The sequence below is a fragment of the Poecilia reticulata genome, chromosome 1 (genome assembly GCF_904066995.2).
Source record: "Poecilia reticulata chromosome 1, P_reticulata-male-v2, whole genome shotgun sequence".
In the NCBI taxonomy this organism is placed as follows: domain Eukaryota; kingdom Metazoa; phylum Chordata; class Actinopteri; order Cyprinodontiformes; family Poeciliidae; genus Poecilia; species Poecilia reticulata.
This window is the reverse complement of record NC_088830.1, coordinates 33,813,815-33,831,151: the sequence shown is the minus strand read 5'-3', so window position 1 is coordinate 33,831,151 and position 17,337 is coordinate 33,813,815. Positions and strand designations below refer to the sequence as shown.

The 17,337-nt window shown below is 43.3% G+C and overlaps 2 protein-coding genes, 1 long non-coding RNA gene and 2 other non-coding genes across 9 annotated transcripts in view; 2 read left to right on the top strand and 3 right to left on the bottom strand.

The window, feature by feature from the left end:
- Positions 1–8,716, top strand: part of LOC103473192 (uncharacterized) — a 47,289-nt gene extending 38,573 nt beyond the window's left edge. For 3 of the 4 annotated variants that reach the window (XM_081611831.1, XM_081611821.1, XM_081611825.1), the window contains 9 exons: positions 1,289–1,355; positions 3,716–3,839; positions 5,261–5,351; positions 5,429–5,534; positions 5,644–5,717; positions 5,945–6,043; positions 7,202–7,318; positions 7,394–7,491; positions 8,031–8,716. In XM_081611831.1, coding sequence (XP_081467957.1) covers positions 1,289–1,355; positions 3,716–3,839; positions 5,261–5,351; positions 5,429–5,534; positions 5,644–5,717; positions 5,945–6,043; positions 7,202–7,318; positions 7,394–7,491; positions 8,031–8,244 — 990 coding nt within the window. In that variant the 3' untranslated portion in view covers positions 8,245–8,716. The remainder of the gene's footprint in view (positions 1–1,288; positions 1,356–3,715; positions 3,840–5,260; positions 5,352–5,428; positions 5,535–5,643; positions 5,718–5,944; positions 6,044–7,201; positions 7,319–7,393; positions 7,492–8,030) is intronic. The other variant, XM_081611826.1, reaches the window with a different exon arrangement.
- A 1,461-nt stretch (positions 8,717–10,177) lies between these two features.
- LOC103472272 (uncharacterized) lies at positions 10,178–13,230 on the bottom strand. Its single transcript, XR_534832.3, has 3 exons — positions 11,338–13,230; positions 11,123–11,214; positions 10,178–11,002 (listed from the first exon to the last, which is right to left on the bottom strand). It is a non-coding gene; the product is annotated as an uncharacterized LOC103472272 (long non-coding RNA).
- A 1,624-nt stretch (positions 13,231–14,854) lies between these two features.
- trnar-ucu (transfer RNA arginine (anticodon UCU)) lies at positions 14,855–14,946 on the bottom strand. The gene is given in 2 exon segments: positions 14,855–14,890; positions 14,910–14,946. It is a non-coding gene; the product is annotated as a tRNA-Arg (tRNA).
- An 865-nt stretch (positions 14,947–15,811) lies between these two features.
- On the top strand, positions 15,812–15,884 carry trnak-uuu (transfer RNA lysine (anticodon UUU)). The gene has a single exon. It is a non-coding gene; the product is annotated as a tRNA-Lys (tRNA).
- Positions 15,885–16,422: 538 nt separating this feature from the next.
- The window catches only part of patl1 (PAT1 homolog 1, processing body mRNA decay factor), a 13,796-nt gene continuing 12,881 nt past the window's right edge, over positions 16,423–17,337 (bottom strand). For both annotated transcript variants that reach the window (XM_081611797.1, XM_081611802.1), the window contains 3 exons: positions 17,182–17,273; positions 16,960–17,109; positions 16,423–16,885 (listed from right to left, as the gene is read on the bottom strand). In XM_081611797.1, coding sequence (XP_081467923.1) covers positions 16,864–16,885; positions 16,960–17,109; positions 17,182–17,273 — 264 coding nt within the window. In that variant the 3' untranslated portion in view covers positions 16,423–16,863. The remainder of the gene's footprint in view (positions 16,886–16,959; positions 17,110–17,181; positions 17,274–17,337) is intronic.

Genomic DNA, 17,337 nt, shown 5'->3' with positions numbered 1-17,337 from the left:
CTTTTCCACTGAAACTGAATCCAGTCCAGCACCTGAGCAGAAAATGTTCCAGATTTGGATTATTTAAAACAAACGGATGGAAGGATTATTTCATCCTCAAGATTAAATTATCAAAGTTAATCCAAGATGAGATAAATTAATCAAAGCGAAGCTAAACTAAAAAATCCCAGTGATTCTGGGCTAAACTCTGTAATGACTAAACTAACAAAACAAAAACTAGCTTAAGCTAAAAAAACACGAGTTAAGGAAGGTTAAGCGAGCTAAGCTAAAGTAAGTAAGGCTACATACCGTCATGCAACCTAAGCTAAAAGAAACATAAATAAATAAAAGATTAAATAATGTCAGTCAAAATAAGTCATAATACTGTTTAATCCCATTTAATTAAACCCAAACTGATGTAGGCTAAGCTAATTATAGCTAAGCTAGCCGAAGCTAAAATAAAAGTTACGCAGGTTATAATAGGATCTTTTTCCTTCATTTTTTTAAAGGTGATGTTGGCTTAACTAAGTTAGGCTAAGCTAATTAACAAAGGTAGCCTAACATAAGATAAGGTGCAGGAAAATAAACTGAGAAAATATCAAATAATGTCGGTCAAGAGAAGTCACAGGTTTGCTAAGCCAAGCTTAAGTAATCCTATTTAATATAACCTAAGCTAATATAGGCTAAGCTAACCTGGGTTGAATGAGGCCAATAGGCTAAGCTAATCAAAGCTAAGCTAAGATGGGTTAAAATCACACAGAATAAACTCAGTGACTTTAAACTAGACCAGAATAGCATTAAGGTAGCCTATTAGCTTTGTAATGCAAATTAATGTAGGAGCTGAGAAAACTAGATTGTTCTTAGCATTAGCTAAACTGAACCAGGCTAAACAGAAGCTAAGCTAAGTGTTTTTAAACAATTTTTTTTATAGCTATATAAACTAGTTATAGAAACTACAACTTCACTGAACGGCTGAAGTGAAGAAGAGATGATCAATCATCTGATCTCTTACTGCGTTAACATTTCCCAGATAATATTTCCTAGTGAATCACGGAGTTAAAATTATATTTTCTGTCAGTTTTTTAAAATATTTTTTATTTTGTCGCAATAAGTCTTCTAATAAAATTATTTGTTTTTAGGGTTTATAAGTAAAGCATTAGTGTGCAGCCTGCCTTTAGGCAACTAAAATGGTAAATAAAGTTTGAACACATTTTTCATGTAACTAGAATAAAATCACTTTGTGGGCTGATGATCAGCTGCAGACGTCGAGTTTCTCTGGCCTCTTACCGGCTCTCTGTTTTCTCTGCAGCGAGAGGAAACCTTAAAGAAGAAGAAGGATCTGTCGTCGGAGCTGGAAAAGCTCAGAGCGGACCTGGGTAAGAGCTTCTCTACTGCAGCGTGCTCCGTCTAACCCCCTATTTGCATGTGAAACGCCCGCAGGGCAACGGCTGCTGGGAGCGTATAGTGGTGTTGTTGCAGCTGCTGCATGCAGGCTGCGACCTGCAAACATGGAGTCACCGCAGCTTTATGATCACATGATGAGCATCTTCAACACATCAGGGCAGAAAACCCGCTAAACGACGCACATGCTTTTATTTTGAAAGAGCCCACATGGATTTCCTGATCAGAAGGATTTAGAAAAATATAATAATGTAAATAATCCCACCAATAAGAGTTTATTTAGTCAGTTATTTAAAAAAGCAGAAACCAAATATGTTGACACTTTGTATTGAAAAGTGTTTATTCTTTATTTCCTCCTTTGGTAGATTAAATTATTTTGAAGTTGACATCGGGTTTTTAAATCAAACTGTAATATTTAATAAGTTAAATTATTCTCCTTTGGTTCATAAATTCAGATTTGATGATTAATCATTCTGAACAACAAAACCCCATTTATTAATTTAAGAAGAAAAAGTGGAAATGAAACATTTAAGACTGAAATGATGATGATGATGAGCAGAGCGAGTGATGAAGAGCGGCTGCTGCAGAAATCTTCAGGGAAACCAGTGGGCCCAAACTGAAATGGTGTGGGAAACTGGGCCAGACAGAACCAGGCAGCAGAAATAACCCACCGGGCCAGAAATAAGAGCGTCGCCGTGGCAACGGATGGTTTCCTCCCAGCAGCTGCTTTTCCTGAACCTGGAGAATTTTCCTGGATTTACGGAATATTTCTCCTGGTTTCTTTTAGCTTTAGCTAACAGCGCCTCTGGCTGTCCCAGGCTCTTCCCCGTAGCATGATGCTGCCGCCACCAAGTATAAGAACAACGTGAGGCGGTTCAAAGGTGTGAATATTTCTGCAGCTCCATCCTCCAGACGGTAGAAACAGGAAATGGAACCAAAAGGAAAAAAGCTTCAGCTAAAAAAACAGCAGCAAGTACGAAACGCTGAAACCGCTCCACAAGGCAGAAGTCCTCCAGACCTCTAGGGGGAGCTGGTGTTTATGCTGCTGGTCAGTAATATTGTAAAAGACATGAAGCATGTTATGGACATTTCATTTATCAAAGAATGATGATCAGGAATAAGAGATGAATCTTCGGACCCGTCTCACTGACCCAGTAATCGGATTAGATTACTCCTTGAAGAAGTAACTTAGTTAGATTACTTGATTCGGAAAGTAACTAAGTTACCTGTGAAAATTACTTTGATCTTTGCCAAAACTTAATTGCAAGTTATTTTATAATAGTAACATCAACAATGTGTCCATTATAAATTTGAACAGAAGGGGAGATTGTTTACAACAGTACAAAAAACTTTAGTAATTTGTCTGTTCCAGTCTGGAAAACTCCAAGAAGGATTTTAGCATAGACACTTTAAAGACACAGCGGGACGGTACACACACACACACACACACACACACACACACACAACACACACACACACACAATGCACCACACACACACACACACACACACACACACACACACACACACAATGCAACACACACACACACACACACACAATGCACCACACAAACACACACACAATGCAACACACACACACAAACACAATGCAACACACACACACACACACACACAATGCAACACACACACACACACACACACAATGCACCACACACACACACACACACAATGCAACAAACACACACACACACACACACAATGCACCACACAAACACACACACAATGCAACACACACACACACACACACACACACACACACAATGCAACACACAAACACACACACACACACACACAATGCACCACACACACACACACACACACAATGCAACACACACACACACACACACACACACACACACGGCGGGTTGAGCAGAATCGACCCGTTTGCAGGTTCTTGTAGAACCATCCCTGCGTTTGGTTCCTGCAGCTGCTCAGAACCCAAACCCGGTTCAGTTCAGGAACATTTGGCTCCATCAGAACCGGGTCGTCCATCAGAACCAGCCTCGGGTTCTGGGTCAGCTGCTCACACTCTGTTGCCGCGGTGACAGGCGTCCACACTGAGCTCCATTCAGACCCGGCAGCAGCTGTCGCCCCCGGCAACACGGCTCTGGGTCGCGGTTCTGGTGGTGTTGCTGCAGACGGATCAGAACCGGCGGGCCTGCGTGTGCCTGCATACCTTGGATACTTCCAGATGTTCCCGGCTGCAGGGAGAAATCTCCCTGGAATGTCAGCAGCTCCGAGTTGTTCCCAGAAAAACTGCCGATTGCCTTCCCACCTGCCGTTGCCATGGTAACCCGGTTCCTGTTCCCGTCCAGCGGCGTCGGCGCAGCGCAGCCAGAGCCTGCAGGCGGAGAGGGAGGAGGTGCGGTCGAACCTGGAGGAGGCGCTGAGGAGGGCGGAGGAGCAGCACCAGGAGGAGCTGGTTCACCTGGAGAACAGGTGAGAATCAAGCCGGACTCACCTGGAAACACCAGGGTCAAAGTTCAACCACTGAGCTTCATTCAGCACGAGAAACCGGCAGATTTATGAGGGGAAGAAACCTGCAGCGTCAGGGCCGATCCTAGCTGTTTGGTAGCCTAGCTGTTTGGTAGCCTAGCTGTTTGGTAGCCTAGCTGTTTGGTAGCCTAGCTGTTTGGTAGCCTAGCTGTTTGGGGGCCCTAGCTGTTTGGGGGCCCTAGCTGTTTGGTAGCCTAGCTGTTTGGGGGCCCTAGCTGTTTGGTAGCCTAGATGTTTGGTAGTCTAGCTGTTTGGGGGCCCTAGCTGTTTGGTAGCCTAGCTGTTTGGGGGCCCTAGCTGTTTGGTAGCCTAGATGTTTGGTAGTCTAGCTGTTTGGTAGCCTAGCTGTTTGGGGGCCCTAGCTGTTTGGTAGCCTAGATGTTTGGGGGCCCTAGCTGTTTGGTAGCCTAGATGTTTGGTAGTCTAGCTGTTTGGGGGCCCTAGCTGTTTGGGGGCCCTAGCTGTTTGGGGGCCCTAGCTGTTTGGTAGCCTAGATGTTTGGTAGTCTAGCTGTTTGGTAGCCTAGCTGTTTGGGGGCCCTAGCTGTTTGGTAGCCTAGATGTTTGGGGGCCCTAGCTGTTTGGTAGCCTAGATGTTTGGTAGTCTAGCTGTTTGGGGGCCCTAGCTGTTTGGTAGCCTAGCTGTTTGGGGGCCCTAGCTGTTTGGTAGCCTAGCTGTTTGGGGGCCCTAGCTGTTTGGTAGCCTAGCTGTTTGGGGGCCCTAGCTGTTTGGTAGCCTAGATGTTTGGTAGTCTAGCTGTTTGGGGGCCCTAGCTGTTTGGTAGCCTAGCTGTTTGGGGGCCCTAGCTGTTTGGTAGCCTAGATGTTTGGTAGTCTAGCTGTTTGGGGGCCCTAGCTGTTTGGTAGCCTAGATGTTTGGGGGCCCTAGCTGTTTGGCAGCCTAGCTGTTTGGGGGCCCTAGCTGTTTGGTAGCCTAGATGTTTGGTAGTCTAGCTGTTTGGGGGCCCTAGCTGTTTGGTAGCCTAGATGTTTGGGGCCCATGTTTATCAAACCTGATTCCTAACCATTTAGATTCTCCAAAAATAAAAGATTAAACTTTACAAGCGAAGCAGTTAAATTGAGCGTCTTGACTTGAATTAAACTTTAAACAGAAATCCTTTATTTTTGTGTCGATAAAAAAATCTGCATAAAATCTGATGTTGAGTTTTGAGCGAAAACACCAGCCGAAGCTGGTAGTTTATTTTATACATCTTATTTATTTTAAAACGTATAAAAACTTCATAAATATGAGATAACTACAGGATATTTTAACTTTCTGGAAATGAGGCTGACTATGCAGCTGCTGCCCCCTGGTGGCTGGGAGGAGAACCAGAACCAGAACCTTCATGTTTCTTTGTGTTTCAGGTTAAAAAGTTTCTACCAGGCAGAGTGGGACAAAGTCCACCAGCTGTACCAGGAGGAGGCCGATAAATGCCGCCTGCTGATGGAGCAGCAGGTGAGAGCGCAACGCAACAAGCTAACCGCTAACGCTGCAGCCGACGCTAACGCCGCCATGTTGCTTCTGTCACTCAGGTGGAGGAGCTGAGGAGCCGACAGGAAGTAGAGAGGAGGAAACAGGAAGAGAGTCACAGCCAGAAGATGGAGGCAGTCAAACAGGAGTACGACACTTCCGTACAAGGTGTGTGTGTGTGTGTGTGTGTGTGTGTGTGTGTGTGTGTGTCAGGTGACTCCCTCCTGAATGTTTTTAGTCCCAGAAGCTAAAGGTTTTTTTTTACTTCCTGTTTCAGATCTGAGGAGAGTCCAGGTGACTGAACTGGAGGATCTGCAGAAAACGCTGAAGGAAACCGAAACGTCGCTCGCTGTAAGAGCCACGCCAACTGTTTCCTGTGTTGTTCCTCCAAAATAAGAGCATTGACAACATTCAGATGGCTATAAAAAGCAAATCGCCAGCTCCACATCCATCCGTGTTTTATGTTAGAGATTAGCATGGATTAGCATTGATTAGTGTTAGCTATCTGGACAGAACCGTTTGGGTCAGAGAGGCGGGTCAGAACCAGCGCCCCCATCCTGTCTGTGTTTGTCCTGCAGGAGAAAATCTCGCTGCTGTCGGCTGAAAATGAGGATCTGAGCGAGAAACTGAGAGCAGAAGAAGAAAGGCGGCAGCGAATCCTGAGCGACAAAAGCCTGGTAAACGGCGCTGAACACACAGAACCCAGAACCGGGTCAGACCCGGGTCAGAACCGCTGATCTAAAGGGGGCTTAGGGCTCATAGGGTTACTGAGCGGGTCTCTCCTGGTGTCAGCAGGTGGCGCTGTCTTTATTCAGAGCTAAAATATTCAACATTTTTCTTTCAACATTAAACCCAAGTAAAAAATTCAAATAAACTTTTTATCAATGAAATCAGCCGAAAGCTTCAGAACCAGAATCTGATTCTTTAAGACGTGTGTCAAACTGGAGGCCCGCGGGCCAAATCTGGGCTATCATAAGCATTTCTGTGGCCAGTAGAGCAGCGCGTCCAAAACTTTTGTCACTAAATCAAACCAAAATTAGCCACCGACCAAAATAATGACAAAAAACTGTAACTAAGCAAATAAAGTCTCCCAATTTTATTAGTTTTTTGTTATTCATTGCAGATCTAAAATTTAAATAACATTTGTGTGTCAACAGAAAGGCGTCTAGTTTTATTCTCAGTATAAAAACAGATTTGGTCACTTTGTTTCAAAACATTGTATAATTTTAATAAATGAAATAAAAGCTAATTTGACTTGTCAGTAAAAGTCTCTGGATAAACAAGATTTATTAAAACCTCAGTTTGCTTACATATATATGAATATTTTCTGTCATATTAACATTTTACCTTGTATAATAATTTTATCTCGACAACCAATGAATTTGTATTCTCAGTAGGGGCCCCACAGAATCAGGTCAAAGGCCACAAATGGCCCCCGGACCGCACTTTGGACACCCTGCTCTCCAGTCTATAACTTAATAACAATTGTCTTAAATATTATTTAATCAAATAAACTCAGTTTGTTTACATCAGTGTGAAACATGTAAAAAAATGATTTTAAGAAGCTTTAAAACCTGAAAACTTTTTATTACTTTGATGATCAAACTGTAAATATTTTCACATCAAAATGTTCTCATTACTATTTTTGTTAAAAACCAATAAAGCATTCAGTTCCTGTTTTCTGTTTTAGTCTGGAAACATGTTTTTGGTTGGATAATTATCCAGATTTCAGGTCAAACACCAAAATCAGCATTTAAATTGTGTAAAAACGTAGAAGAAGAACATGCAGGCTGTTGACTGCTTAACTCTGGCGCCCCCTGCTGGTCTGTGTCCAGAAGGATTCCCACACGCTGTACCTGGAGCAGGAGCTGGACAGCCTCAAGGTGGTGCTGGAGATCAAGAACCAGCAGCTGCACCAGAAGGAGAAGAAGCTGATGGAGATGGACAAGCTGGTGAGCCGGGCGACCTTTGACCTCCTGCTATGACCTTCACCGTGACCTTTAGCTGTGACCTTCACCATGTTGCAGGTGGAGACGAACGTCCGGCTGGAGGAGTGTCTGAAGAAGGTGCAGCAGGAGAACGAGGACTACAAGGCCAGGATGGACAAACACGCGGCTCTTTCAAAGTAAGAGCCTCAGCTGAACGTCGTCATCATCATCATCACTGTTTGTGAGGAAGAGGAGGGTTCTGTTTTTATCTCGGGCCGCTGTCAGGGAGAACGAGACGTTTCAGGACAGACAACGAACCGGTCAGAACCAGCCAGAACCAGAGGTCGGGTCAGGAACTGAAGGAAAAAGTGATAGAAAAAGTTGCGCAACCAGAAAAAGCAGCGTGAGAAGATGGTAAGCAGGGTTAGGTCAGAGCAGGCAGTATCTTCCAGGAGAAGCTAGCTGCTAAACCAGAGGAGCATCCATCAGGTTAGCATGAGGTGAACTGCAGGATGTTTGTAAACATGCAGGAAAAGATTAACGGTAATAATTTAGGCTGAATGTTCAACTCCAAACTAAATATCCAGTCAGTTTACTACCTAAATATGTAGCTTAGTCATTCGTCATGTTGGTCTCCAGCTTTCCAGGTCAGTTTGGAGTTCAAGTCTGACCCAGTTCTGCTCTCTGACCCGGTTCCTCTCTCTGACCCGGTTCCGCTCTCTGTCGCCCCCTGCAGGCAGCTGTCCACAGAGCAGGCCATCCTGCAGCAGACCCTGCAGAAGGAGTCAAAGGTCAACAAGCGTCTGTCCCTGGAGAACGAGGAGCTGCTGTGGAAGCTGCATAACGGCGACCTGCTGGGCAGCCCCCGCCACCTGACGCCCTCCTCCCCCTGCGGCTCGCCCCGAGACTCCGCCCACTTCCCCACAGCCGCGCCCGTGTCTCCCAGATAACCCGGCGCCGGCCGCTGATGGACGTGCGGCCCGCCGGGCGCCGGCGGCGGCGTGGGGCCGACCTCGCCGCCCGCTCTGACGGGAAACCCGGGAGCAGCGGGAACGCCGGCCGGATTTTTCCTCCCTTAAGGATTCGACTTGTTCTCCCAAAGAGCGACGCTCAATCAGTCGGACATCAGCAGAACCCCGACCCGACCCGACCCGAACCCGGTGGACCTCCGTGGAAACCTTTAGACTCTGTGGAATGTAAAACGCTGCGGCGGCGCCGCCTCAGAGCAAAATATGCAGATTATTTAACAGGAAATGTTTGTTTTCCTCCAGAACCAGAACCAGAACCAGAACAGACTAACTGGAAGAATAATTTATGCGTTCATGTCTCATGACGTCTGTTGTTGTTTGTCCTGAAGAACCTCAGATTTACCCAGAATGCCTCATTGTTCTGCCTCAGAATAAAGTCACTATGACATTAAAATGATGTGAAGATTTTATTTCAGCCAATGAGCACGAAGTGGGCGTGTCTGCAGACGAAGTGGGCGTGTCTGCAGACGAAGTGGGCGTGTCTCCGCAGCAGCACCTGATTGGATGGAATTTGTCTGGTATCAGACTTGCATTTATTCATTTCAGCAGTTACAGAACGACGCAGCATTGGGGCCAAAATAAGAAATAAAAACTAAATTAGAGAGAAATAAATATAATATTATGACTTTATTGATTGATTTTTCTTGGCATGGCTGTAAAACTTAAACCAAAGTTTAAGGACTGATTATATTAGCTGCGCCTCCATAACTTCGTTAGATTTCAAAATAAGAGTATCAACAAAATTCACTCAGTTTAATAACAAAGTAGTGATTTTTATGTTTCCAAGTTTGGAGGGTTAAATGTTGTTTTGTCTGTTTTAAAAAGAAAATATGTTTAGTTTTTAGTTTAATGCGACGATGACAGAAGGAGCTAAAAACAGAAATAAAAATAATTGAAATGTTGGATTGAACCTCAGCTTCTCAGTGATTTCTGTCACGTTTCTGCTGCTGGATGTAGCCAATCAGAGCCTGCGCTGTAGACACGCCCACCTGCAGGTGACCCCGCCTCCACCACGCTGGGGCTCAGATGCTCCGCCCACCGGCCTCAAACTGACCTCTGACCTGCTGCCTGCTCAGGTTGCCTGAGTCGCAGAAGGGGTTAGTCTCTGTTAATCCCGATGCCCTGACCACAGGGGGCGCTGTTCGTAAAGTTACACTGTAAAAAATGAACAGTTTTTTATTAAAAAAACTGGACGTTCATTCTTCAGTCATTTTATTCAAACGTTTATTAATGTCAGAGGTACAAACTAAATATTTTATGTCAATGCTAAATATTCAGTTTATAAACTAAATATTTATTTAGGGAGATAAATATTTAGCTTTTGAATTAGATATTTAGCTTGGAACTAGTAAATGTAGGAATTAAATGGTGAAAATATGACTTTGAAAAATTATTTTTTTTCTGACAGGATAAATAAACCAAATTATAATTTTTTGTGGGTGTAATGTTACAAGCGGCGCCCCTGCCCACCACCGCCCTGGGTGTGCCGCCGTCACCTGCAGAAGTGGCCTGTGGCGCTGAACTCCACGCCGCCCCTGCAGGGGATCAGGCTGCGCCTCGGCCAGCGGGTTGCCAGCGTTCCCAGTATAGTCGCCCACATGCAGCTGGTACTGGTCCTGCAGAGACCGTGTGGCCCGGAAAGCGACGGTTCGGATGGTGTCGGAACCAATACCATAAATCTGCTGCCACCAGTGACCAGCAGGGGGAGCAAGCGGACACAGTCATTAAATTAGGGCTGCAAAATAATCGATTATTCTGATAACTGGATTAAACAATCACAGATTCTGAAGATTATTTACCATGTCAGGTTATTTTATATCAAAAATATGTTTAAATAATGAATCAATTTGTTTTTAAATAAATATTTTATAGCCTAAAGGAAACGGCAGCATTTCTTTAAACTGTAGCAAAAATATCTGGAGCTAAATTAAAATCCAACATGTGAAAATCTCAGGCTGAGCATCAGGACAGTGTGGAGCTAATCTGGGGATTATGACTGGATTAACAGATTAAATGTAATTAATAGATTATTATCTGAGGATCTGAACCAGAGGAGCTCTGGGTTTTATGATTAAAAATAAAAAAGTGATTTTTTTTACCTTAAATGCAAAATATGAATATTTTTGTTCAGGTTTGGTTTCATTCCTGTTTGTGTTGTTTTCACTAAACCGACTTTTCGAATCTGTTTACTCAAATTCACAATAAATCATTTACTAAATTAGTTAAATATTTGATTTAAAGTAAAAAACTGTAATAAATTAAGTACAACTGTTTTTAAAAAGCACTAATTTAAGTTATAGTCATGTCAGTTTTATGACAGATTTGTGTGTGATGAACTGGTGACCTCTGACCTGCAGGATGAGGAGCTGCAAGTCAGAGGTCAGATCTTCAACTTTGACCAAAAATAGTTTGAAAATTAAACTTTTTCAAATATATAATAAATGCAATAAAGAGTTTTTTTTTCTTCAGTGTTTTTATGCAATTTATGCTGAATATTTACAGAAAATATTAAAGTTAAAAAATAATTAACTTTTGTTGACACCATTGTCTATAAAACTGAAGATCTGGTGTAAACGGTGCCGAGGTTTTAATCTGAAACCTCCTGATCGTCTGAAGTTCTGGTACTCGGTGAAGTTCTGGTTCCCGGTCCTCCGGGTCGATGTGCAGGTCGTAGTTCCTGCTGAGTTAAAGATCAGATCACAGGTGGTGTGTGCTGCAGGCGATAGACGGAGCCGCCGTCACCTGTTCTAACTACGACAACCAGATGGAGACATTAATGCTGACAGGGTCAGGCTCTTACCACCATAACTGTGAAGGATGGCGGTGGCAGCATCATGCTGCGGGGCTGTTTGGCCACAGGAGGAACTGCCAGAAAACTACAGAGAGAAACTTCTGGAAAGAAAGATTCAGCCTGAGTCAGACAGTTCAAAGGTCATTCTACCAAATACTGAGAGGTGTACGTAAACTACAGATCCTGGAGACATGAATGAATGAATGAATGAATGAATCTCTCACTCTTGAGGCTTGTCCTGAACCCAGAGTCGTTATTTAACTCCAGACAGGTGGAATAAAAAGTGGGCGTGTCTCTTTAGCCAGGTGTATGTAAACTTGTGGTCTGCCCAGGTGACTCTGGAGGTGAGCTGGTGCAGAGGCTCGTTGTTCAGCCAGAACTCCGTCCACAGAAACCCGGGTGGATCCGGTGGCTTCGTCTCTCCGCTGCAGATGAAGCCAGGTGCAGCAGAAAGGACACAGATGTCATCAGCACCGCCATGAAACTCCCAGCTGCTCCTGTAGAGTCGGACTCACTGCTGCTTCCTGCCTGTGTTGGACTGACTGCAGCGCTGAACAGTCTCCCTCTAGTGGCTGATGTTCAGTTTGGCATAAGGTGACTTTGGACTTGTTGTGTTTCTGTCAGCGTAACTCAGTGACAGATTAAATCAAGGCTGTAACTTCTGAAAATATATTCATGAGATTGTCTAGATCAGTGTTTTTCAACCTGTTTTGAGCCAAGGTTAATTGTTTTAACTGAAAAACTCCCGAGGCACCACCAACCAAAATGGAAATAAAGATACTCTGTAGCCGCCTATAATACATATATAGTCATTCTTATCAGTGTCTTGAATAGGAATCAAATAAACACAAAAATGTATTTTTAATACATTTTACATTTTTTATTTCAAATTGCACTTAACTTCAAAAATACACCTGAACAGAGTCACAACACTGTGGTGTTAAAGTTGTAGAGAACGTCAAAGTGTTTTACAAACTAATCCACAAGCATCTTATAGAAAATAATTATTATTCTGAAAGAAGCAATAATATTTGGGAAAAATTTCACTTCATATTCACTGTTACAATATGAAGAGTTGCATGTACAAAATGTCAATATCTGTATATTTTACCCACCTGGTGTGAAACCTGAGCATGTTTGGATGAAAACAGCTGATTTCCTGGCAGAAACTGAAGAAAGACAAAACTCTTCCTCAACATCTCAGTTTCTTTCTGGTTTTAGTTTTTATAGTAGCCAGACTAGAGAAGCTCATTTCACACAGACACGTTGTGGGAAATGGACTCATGTTCTTTCCAACTACTGCTGAGCTTCACTGTCTTTTCCATCACTGTCATCACAGTCAATACCCTCACCGCTACCTGTAACATTCATGCATCACTAATTCTCTTGTTGTAATGTAAAAGGCGCTGTACCTACTGCCATCTAGTGGTGAGAAAATTACATGAATTACTCGGTATTCCATTAGGACCCAGCAGAGGGCAGCAGAGGGCGGCGTCCTAATAAATCTGCTGGACGCAGCACTCCGTCTCCAAAGCCGAACCATGGTTTCGTTCACACCGAGCTAAAGTGCAGCGGCTCTGTTTCCCTCCTGTAGTGCCAGATCGACAGCCCTCCACTTATAAGCTGCATGATATGAATTTGAAAACATTTCTCCGTCGTGCCTGCTGCTAGCATGTGGTTGTTCTAAATGAAAATAAGCCGTTCTTCTTTGATTTACAATTTTGACTTCTAATGACTCACTTCCTGCTAGAGAGCCCCCTGGTGGTTGAAGAAAAATCCACAGAAAAGATGCACCGGGCTACAATCCGCATGGTTCAAAGCTTAGGAAAAAAGTAGCAGCTTTTAGTCCGGAAAATACGGTACCGTAGGTGAAATTGAATAATTTCCACGGCACACCTGACGATCACTCACCGTACACCAGTGGTGGGAAGTAACGAAGTACAAGTACTTCGTTACTGTACTTAAGTACAGTTTTCGTGTATCTGTACTTTACTTAAGTAGATTTAATAATGGGTACTTTCTACTTTTACTCCACTACATTTTACAGTAAGTATCTGTATTTTCTACTTCACTACATTTCTACAAAACTGTCTCGTTACTCGTTACATCCAAGTCGCGCTGCTCTTCTTTTCCGTTAAAATGTGAAGTTCAGGGTCTTAAGGTGGCGCCGTAAAATCCCAGCAATAACGTGACGTAGTGTCTGTTGTCACCCATCGCCTCCACCTTTACTCGCACGCGGAGCTCCAGACATGCGCAGTGGTTTCCTCTGAGCGGCAGTAATATAATAGCGCTGCATAAATCATAAGATATGGCGACATGTAAAATCAGCAGCGCTTCGCTTTCACAGACGGTGGGACTTCGTCCAACTTTTAGCGTCACTTGGAAGGAAAGCTTAAAGAAAGGTAAGATCTGTGGACGTGATGCTAGCTAAGCTAGCTGTACTGACTGAGACACATGTTGCATCTGATGAAAAAAAGTTGTCACTCATGCGCTGAATTATTGTGTGGAGGTGTTGACTGAGGTGTCGCATATATGGGACAACGCTGTGACCAAAGTCTGCAATATAGTGGTATGACATTCAGGAACGATCCGATTCTTCTGGACGGATCTTTATTAAGTCCTAAGGACTGAAGCCTCACTGAGAGCCGTTCTTTGTTCTTGTGTACACTGCAGTAGCTATACAATATATATATAATCGCTGAATAAGTAAAAGTTGAACGTATGAACACAGAGCATGCTCATTGCTCATTGATTGATTTGGTCTCCTGTCATGGTGGTAAACATCGCAGTGGGAGGGAGGATGAGAACAGTCACGGTGCTCATTCTGCTTAGTTACTTGTTGCGCCGTTGGACAGTGTTCATAGTTGAACGTTATTTACCATTAATTGCGATGTTTCAGTTGTGGTTTCTGACATGGGCAATATGGGCAACCGCCCAGGGCGTTATTTTTCTAGGAATAGCAGGAGACCTCTGCGGATTGTAGCACAGCGATGAAAGCAAAACAGAATGAAGTGAGTTTTAATTGATACTGGTTAAATATATTTCAGCTCTAAGTATTTAATATCTAAGTGTTTTTATGGGAATGTGGATCTTTCAGATCAATCTGAAAACCAATTTTGATAGGTAAACTTAATGTTATTGTGTCATTTAGCGCGGGGCGCTGGTCTTGGTCTCGGGTTCGGTGGTCTTGACTACAACTCTGCTACATGGCTCCTTGGTTGCATGTCCTCCACCCCGCCCACACCTTCTTTACATCCCCTTTCAGTTGGATTTCTTTCTAAATAAATGTGACTAATGAAGTTCATGCTATGTTAGGACAGGAGACAAAATGTTTCCATCCCTGAAATTATGATTCATAGAATCACATATCTAAGTCTAAACTGTTACAGAGAATAAACACAATAAGAACATGTTTAATCTGTGGTAGTGTTAATTAAAATGGCACATTTCTGATGTATTAAAATTAAATATGATCGGTTCACTTAATGATATTAGTGATTAGGTAATTCATTCAGCAAGTACTTTTACTTTTAATACTTAAGTATTTTTAAAAGCCAGGACTTTTTTACTTTTACTTAAGTAAAATGTTAATGTGGTACTTTGACTTTTACTTAAGTACATTTTTGACTGTGTATTTGTACTTTTACTTAAGTAAATGTTTTGAGTACTTTCTCCACCACTGCCGTACACTAGTGTGCCGCGGAACAGTGGTTGAAAAACACTGGTCTAGAAAACAAAATGCGACTCCGGTGGGACTCGAACCCACAACCTTTGAATCACCTCTCAAGTGCTTGACTAGAAGTCCAATGCGCTATCCATTGCGCCACGGAGCCACCTGTTGCACACCGGAACATTTCGGTTTTTCACTAGTGGTAAACAGCCCACTGCCAGCTAAAGGTAAAACACGTTTTGCCTTTTTTCTTAAGAACTACAACACCATGGCAGATTAAATATGGCGATTGCCGTGATTATGATTTAAATTAATAAGCGGAAAAGTAAACTGTTTTCTCGCCTGGAGAGTCCATCTAAACGGTAATTAGCTGACGTTTAGAAGCAGGTTTCTGGTTTGATATCCTCGCTGTTTGTTTTCCATCCTCCTCACAAAATGTCCTACAGATTATCGGACGGTTAAACAGCTAGAAAGAAAAAACTATGAAAGCAGACGAACCAACAGCGCCATCTGGTGGGAATTTAAGATATTGCATGGTCTAGAAATTAACCAGGCACAACACTGCTGTCTGGTGGACAATAAATAAAATTATTTATTGTCCACGAACTGTCCACGAACTGTCAAGGAAACTTGACAGTTCGTCAAGAGACTTCTCTGTGACGACAGTTCGTCAAGGAAACTTCTTCCTACAAAACTGTTCTGATGATGTTTGGCTCTTCTGTCCATTAAATGCTGACGTCGTTTCAGCAAAATTACTCTAAATCGCGATTAGAATCGCTAAATGGAGTTACCTCTAATTTCACTCCTCTGTTTTATTTTGAAGCAGAAAAGCGGAAGTGATCTTTGCACCGTTGTCAGCTTGTAAGCAGTGAACAGAAAAGAACAGACCGTCTGCAGGGATAAGCTCTGCTTCTAACAGCTGTGTGGAGCTCCAGTCACGTTTTAGGCCGAATATAAATACATAATCAGAAACATCGGCCGCCATCTTTGAAGGAATTAATTCGGTTTTCCATATCAACTCGCTCAGAGCCCGGATAGCTCAGTCGGTAGAGCATCAGACTTTTAATCTGAGGGTCCAGGGTTCAAGTCCCTGTTCGGGCGGCAGCTTTTTTCTTAATCCGTTTCTGTTCTCGAAAGTTTTCTGGAGGAACAAATGACCTGAGACGCAAACCGAGACCCTTCAGGTGTGAATTTCAACCGTTTCATTGTATAAGTTTAGTTTAGATGCGACTGTTAGACCTTTTACTCTATAATCGTAATATTTTGTGTTCCTACTGTTAGACCTAATATTTAGCATTGAAATATTTGTAACTTGTGCTCATAATCTTGGCCAGTAAAGTTGATTCTGGTGTCAAAATGTTAAATTATTGAGTTTCCATCAGAGATTAAATAGACTAATGACTGAAAACCATGTCATGTGACTGCAAGCCTTTTTATTTGACTTTCTAAATCAACTCAAACCTTCTGATTATATTAACAATAAAGCTCTTTAATTCTGGATGTGATCAATCCAGAACGAGGTCTGGGCTCCTTTTGCACGAACTCATGTCCACGTTGGTTCTCCAAGGTTCTGTTGTCGTTACCATGGCGACTAAAGCCCCAATAATGAGACAATAAACAGGAAGCAGAACAGAAACACTTTCTATATAATAGAAATACTTTTAATTTTATCACAGGCATAATTGTAAACAAGATATTTAAAAATGCAGATTTAACTTTTGTCATCATTCAGGTTGTTTCACACACCACACACACACACACACACACACCACGCACGCACACACACACACACACACACACACACGCACAAAGAATCAGACTAAACACAGAAAAACAAAATGTGACTAGAGATTCTTCTGCTTTAAAATGATCCAGATTCGCCTCCAGAGCACACACACACACACACACACACACACACACACACACACACACACACACACACACACACACCCTGACACTCTATACACACACACACACACACACCCTAACACTCTACACACACACCCTGACACACACACACAGAAGTTCTGCATTGACGGGCGGGGCCATGTTGACGACGATGATGATGATGTAGTAACTTCTACCTGGATGAAGCAGAGATCCTGGAAAACAAACAGATTTACATTGAGCCCCATGTTTGTCTGAGCGCTGATGAAGAGCGCTGAGGAAGACTCACTGTAGCTTGTCCTGCAGCAGCTCCAGCCTCTGTCGATCCACGTAGCGCGAGAACAGAGACAGCAGGTTGGGAGGCGTGAAGAGGGGCGGAGCCAGCGATGAAGACGGGACGCCGAGCAGCTCCCTGGTCACCGAGAACACCAACTCGGTCCTGGACCGACACAGAGGATGATGAGGACGATGAAGAGGCAGGAAGCAGGACGAACCGTCGGCGCAGACTCACCATCGATTGTCGTCCATGAGCTGACAGTTTGGGTCGGAGCTCTGCATGCGCTCGCCTTCACTCAGGATCAGAAACAGCAGCGTCACGCCGAACTGCAGACAGGAAGCAGGAAATACTGGCCAGTTTTATAAGCTCAAATAGAATAACAACATCGCC